A 6265-nucleotide genomic window follows, 5' to 3' on the forward strand; every position below is an offset into this window, starting at 1 on the left:
GGGCGACAGAGCGAGACTCCGTCTCAAAAAAAAAAAAAAAAAACTAGAAATGTCCAGCACTTTGGGAGGCCGAGACGGGTGGATCACGAGGTCAGGAGATCAAGACCATCCTGGCTAACACGGTGAAACCCCGTCTCTACTAAAAAATACAAAAAACTAGCCGGGCGAAGTGGCGGGCACCTGTGGTCCCAGCTACTCGGGAGGCTGAGGCAGGAGAATGGCGTAAACCCGGGAGGCGGAGCTTGCAGTGAGCTGAGATCTGGCCACTGCACTCCAGCCCGGGCGACAGAGCAGAGCCAGACTCCCTCTCAAAAAAAAAAAAAAGAACTAGAAATGTCTAAAAGCAAAAAGCAAAGCCCAGGAATTCTGGAGGTTAGGAAGAAGGCCCTAGGCTAATTTAAAGCAACGTACCCCATATGTGATAGTCATTTTAAAATGGCTTTGAGGCATAATTGACATAACGATACACATTTAAATTTGGTGACTTTTTAGTGAAGCTATTACAATCAAGACCCCAAACATCTGCCTCTAAGTATCACTGCCCCCATTAAAATATTTTCTTGTCCAGGCAATCAGTGATCTTTCTGTTGCTTTATTGGTTTGTATTTTTTAGGATTTTCTGTGTGTGGATATTGAGTGGGGTCTGGCTTTTTTTGTTTTTTTTTTGAGAGGAGTCAACGCTAGCCCAGGCTGGAGTGCAGTGGCACGTTCTCAGCTCACTGCAACCTCAGCCTCCCGAGTACTGGGAATACAGGTGCACACCACGACGCCCAGCTAATTTTTGTATTTTTAGTAGAGACAGGGTTTCATCATGTTGGCCAGGCTGGTCTCAAACTCCTGACCTCGTGATCCACCTGCCTCGGCCTCCCAAAGTGCTGGGATTACAGGCGTGAGCCACCGCGCCGGCCGGGTCTGGCCTTTTGAGATTAATCTGTGTTGTATGTATCAAAAATTCTGTCTTCATCCTGGAGTACTATTCCGTTGTTAATCCATTTGCCTGTTGATAGACATCTGAATTGTTTCCAATTTGGAGCTGCTACAAATAAAGCTGTTCTGAAGGTTTGTGTACAAGTCTGTGTAGACAGGCTTTCTTTTCTCTAGTTAGGAGTGGAATGGCTGGATAATATCGTAGGTGTATCCTGAACTGTTTTCCGAAGTGACTATTACCAGTTTACATTTTAAGCAGTAGTGTATGAGGGTTTGGTGGTTTTTCTTTCTTTTTTTTTTTCTTTTTTTTTTTTTTTGAGACGGAGTCTTGCTCTGTCGCCCAGGCTGGAGTGCAGTGGCCGGATCTCAGCTCACTGCAAGCTCCGCCTCCCGGGTTTACGCCATTCTCCTGCCTCAGCCTCCCGAGTAGCTGGGACTACAGGCGCCCGCCACCTTGCCTGGCTAGTTTTTTCTTTTGTATTTTTTAGTAGGGACGGGGTTTCACCGTGTTAGCCAAGATGGTCTCGATTTCCTGACCTCGTGATCTGCCCGTCTCGGCCTCCCAAAATGCTGGGATTACAGGCTTGAGCCACCGCGCCCGGCCGAGGGTTTGGTTTTTCTACATTGCCGAACACTTGGCACAGTCAGTCTTTAATTTTTGCCATTCCAATATATACATAGTGGTATTTCACTGTGGTTTGCGTTTCTCTAATGACTAATGATGAACATCTATTCATATGCTTTTATTGGGTTGTTTAATATCAAGTTGACAGTTCTTCCTATATTCTGGATACAAGGCTTTTACCAGATACATATGCTTTATCTTGGCCAACTTTATTTAAAAAGAAAACAAGAAAATTATCTCCCAGGGTTTTAAAAACTCTGCCCTGGACCTTACCTGAGTGGATGTTACCAACTCCTGGTATATCCTGTAGTTGGAAATGGGAAAAAAAAATGCTAGTTAAAGTCTAGCCATGATTTAAAAAAAAAAAAACCTGGAAAAGATAGACAAAGCACACTTCAAAAGAGGTGGGTGTGACTGCTGCCACAATGCTCAATTCTGCACCCCAGCTGATGTTAAACTTTGAAAGCACAGTAAGTCATTCTTTTTTTTTTTTTTTTTTTTGAGACAGAGTCTCGCTTAGTCGCCCAGGCTGGAGTGCAATGGCGCGATCTCGGCTCACTGCAAGCTCCGCCTCCCAGGTTCACGCCATTCTCCTGCCTCAGCCTCCCGAGTAGCTGGGACTACAGGCGCCCGCCGCCTCGCCCAGCTAATTTTTTTTGCATTTTTAGTAGAGACGGGGTTTCACCGTGTTAGCCAGGATGGTCTCGATCTCCTGACCTCGTGATCCGCCCGCCTCGGCCTCCCAAAGTGCTGGGATTACAGGCGTGAGCCACCGCGCCCGGCAGTAAGTCATTCTTAAGACAGCCCTGTCCTTAGGAAGCTCACAGTCATAACAGTGGAGATGTCCGTAAGTAGAGTGGCTATTACGTGCCAGGTGAGCAAAACCTTGCCTTCACAGCACACATATAATTGGGGAACAGCATTAAGCACAAGTTAGGTAAATTACGTTTGCAACTTTACATGGTGCTACATCCACTTGAAATAGAGATAACCTGTTCAGATAAGCCATTTATGAAAAAGTGACATTTGAGCTAACAGTTAAAGGAAGGTAAACTTTAGGTGATAAGGGAAGGAAAGCATGTTTTAGGCAATGGCAACTGTAAAAGCCCGAAGCAACACAATCAATACAACTGAAGTGTAGAGTAAGATCATAAGTGGTACGATCATTTTCTGTTGGTGAGGCAGGATTGAAGGGGGAGTAGAAGTTGTCCAAAGGCTGAATAGAGGCAGACAGATGTTTAAAACTGACTGCTTGTTGACAGGATATGGGAGACGGAAAAGGAAAGGATCTGCATCTAGTGATTGGAAATACAGGAGTGGTGGAGGTTAGTTTCAGATGCCTATGGGATATTTAAATATAATAGTCCTATGTTGAGTTGGTACTATGAGTTCTACAGAGGGCAAGATTTAGGAGTTGGCACTCCTAAGTGGCAATACATGTGAATAGGATCCCTTTGGAGGGTGAGAAGAAGTCTGAGAACACTACTAGGGAACAGTGAAGTAAGAAGGAAAAGCCTGCAGTGGAGACAGCAGTGACTAGAATAGGTAGAAAATCAGAAGAGGGGTCCTGAGACCTGAGGGAGCATTGGCCCTCTTCTGGCTTGCTTATCCTTTGTACCTGATGGCCAATGAATGTCAGAGATGGTCCTATCTCCATCCAGTCAAGCTCTGGAGCTGGTGGCAGGTCCAAGTTTGAGGGCTGCTGTGAGCTGGAAGCTACTTGGCTGAAAAACATGAGCCAGGCTGGCAGATGAGGTCCTTGAGCCATGAGGGTGGTAAAGATTAGATCTGTTTCCATTTCCCGGCCAAAAGGTTGCAGAATGTTCTAAGATGTCAAATTCCCAACAAGAGATTCTCTAACAGTCTTACCTGTTCATCCCTTTCCAGCTTCTAGGTGCTGAAGAGCCCTCTTCTGGGTCTCGCACTGCCTGAGGCTGAGTTTGATTCAGGAAAAATAAATGTGTCTGGGATGCTTAAGAGCCTGCCTAGGCCATGCCTCCACCCTCCAGACCCCAGTATCACATGAAGGAAACAAATTAGCATATGGAAGGTACTGCCCTGCCGTCTTTTACAGACTCTTCCCTCCCTCCCTCCCAGCCCCGTCCACATATTCACTGACTAGGCCTGCCCCCTTGTGCACAGGTAAGGGAATTCAAGCCAAGCAAATAAGAATGCAGTCAGAGTTCTCTTAGAAGCACTTTTTCATGGCCAGGTGCAGTGGCTCACGCCTATAATCCCAGCAGGCTGAGGCAGGTGGATCACCTGAGGTCAGTTCAAGACCAGCCTGGCCAACATGATGAAACCCTATCTCTATTAAAAATACAGAAATTAGCCAGGCGTGGTGGTGACACCTATAATCCCAGCTACTCAGGAGGCTGAGGCAGGAAAATCACTTGAACCTGAACCTGGGAGGTGGAGGTTGCAGTCAGCCAAGATTGTGCCACTACACTCCAGCCTGGGTGACAGTGAGACTCTGTCTCCAAAAAAAAAAAAAAAAAAAAAAAAAAACAGCACTGGTTCATGAAATGCTGGACTTAGGAATGCCAGGGATCAGTGGATTTGGATACTTGTCTGGATCCTCCGAGGGAAACCAACCTCTAAGACAGACCGAACCACCTCCTGCCGGCTCTGCTCCACCTCGCGGATCTGAGCTGCCATCTGTGGGAGACAGGCTGCTTAGACAGGATCATGGGGGCCAGTTTCTTCAGAGGCCTTTCCTTTAACTCAGGGGCCCTCCACCCCCAGGCGTGGACCAGTACTGGTCTGTGGCCTGTCAGGAAGCAAGCTGCAACAGCACTGCTGCCTGAGCTCCTGTCAGATCAGCGGTGGCATTAGATTCTCATAGGAGCACAAACACTATTGTGAACTGGGCATGCAAAGTATCTAGGTTGCGCGCTCCTTATGAGAATCTAATGCCTGATGATCTGAGGTGGAGCAGTCTCATTCTGAAACCATCCCCTGCCTGGGTCCATCTGGAAAAATCATCTTCCACGAAACCAGCCCCTGGTGCGAAAAAGGTGAGGGACTGCTGCTTTAACTTACCTCCTTGATCACCTCATCCTCCTTTTCTTCGTAGGAATCCAAACCTTTCACCATGGATTTCTTGAATCTAAAAAGAAAAGGGGCAAAACCGCCCAGAACCCATTCCCCACCAGTTATGAAAAGCTCCTCAGATTTTTTTTTTTTAAATTTTGAGAAATTTCAAATTCAGAAACAAAACAGTATAATAAGCACCTATGTACCTCTCACCCAGAGTCATTGTAAACATTTTGCCACGCTGGCTCCATTTCTTTTGTACAGACACATGTCCTCTTTGCCAAAACAAAAATAGGTTTAGATGTCAAACCAGATTTTCAGCACGTATCTCCCAAGAAGAGGAACATTCTATACAACCATGATACCATTACCACATCAAGAAAATTATTCTTTTTAGTGTTCAAGTATTTGGCTGGTTAGCATAGACATGGTTTATATGTCTTTACACTTGAGTGTAGGCATACAGGCCAAAGTGGAAGGATTGCTTGAGCCCAGGGGTCTGAGACCAGCTCAGGTAACATAGTGACCCTGTGTATACAAAACATACAGAAATAGCCAGGTGTGATGGTGCACGCTTCTAGCCCCACCTACTTGGGAGGCTGGGGTGGCAGCATTGCTTGAGCCTGGGAGGTTGAGGCTGCAGTGAGCTGTCATTGTGTCATGGCACTCCAGCTTGGACAACAGAGCAAGACTCCATCTCAAAAAAAAAAAAAGGCCGGGCGCGGTGGCTCACACCTGTAATCCCAGCAGTTTGGAAGGCCGAGGTGGGCAGATGACGAGGTCAGGAGTTTGAGAACAGCCTGACCAACATGCTGAAACCCATCTCTACTAAAAGTACAAAAACTAGCCGGGCGTGGTGGTGTGCACCTGTAATCCCAGCTACTCAGGAGGCTGAGGCAGGAGAATCACTTGACCGTGGGAGGCGGAGGTTGCAGTGTGCCAAGATCAGGTCATTGCACTCCAGCCTGGGTGACAGAGTGAGACTCCGTCTCAAAAAAAAAAAGAAGCAAAAACTGTTCAGGCTGCTGGTATCTCCTGGCCACTGGCTGCCACTACGGTTCATTTATCTGGAACCTGGGCTCCTGAAGATGCAGCGCTGGAGCAGAGAGATGATGCTGACAGGGTGTATTGGTCTGTTTTCACACTGCTGACTGATAAAGACATATCCAAGACTGGGTAATTTACAAAGAGAAAGAGGTTTAATGGACTTAGAGTTAGTTCCATGTGGCTGGGGAGGCCTCACAATCACAGCAGAAGGTGAAAGGCATGTCTTACATGGTGACAGGCAAGACAGAATGAAAAACCAAGCAAAAGGGGAAACCCCTTACAAAATCGTCAGATCATGTGACTTACTACCATGAGAACAGTATGGGGGAAAATGCCCCCATGATTCAGTTATCTCCCACTGGGTCCCTCCTACAACATGTGGGAATTACGGGAGATACAGTTCAAAAAAATTTGGGTGGGGACACAGCTAAACCTTATCACAGAGGTTGATGACTGACCCAGTCACATTAGAAATAGGTGGACTTAACCGGGCACAGTGGCTGACGCCTGTAATCCCAGCACTTTGGGTGGCTGAGGTGGGCAGATCACGAGGTCAAGAGATCGAGACCATCCTGGCCAACATGGTGAAACCCCATCTCTACTAAAAATACAAAAATTAGGCCGGGCGTG

General features: G+C 46.9%; 1 protein-coding gene across 1 annotated transcript; it reads right to left on the reverse strand.

Annotated features, from left to right (window-relative positions):
- Positions 1-3170: 3170 nt before the first annotated feature.
- LOC112617478 (coiled-coil domain-containing protein 84-like) lies at positions 3171-5006 on the reverse strand (the record flags this gene model as incomplete). The annotated part of the gene is made up of 4 exons (XM_025374246.1): positions 4595-5006; positions 4148-4210; positions 3422-3486; positions 3171-3276 (listed from the first exon to the last, which is right to left on the reverse strand). Coding segments are annotated over exons 1-4 (288 nt in total), but the record flags the coding sequence as incomplete, so codon positions are not given.
- Positions 5007-6265: the final 1259 nt, after the last annotated feature.

The sequence above is a fragment of the Theropithecus gelada genome, unplaced genomic scaffold, assembly GCF_003255815.1.
Source record: "Theropithecus gelada isolate Dixy unplaced genomic scaffold, Tgel_1.0 HiC_scaffold_2011, whole genome shotgun sequence".
NCBI lineage: Eukaryota > Metazoa > Chordata > Mammalia > Primates > Cercopithecidae > Theropithecus > Theropithecus gelada.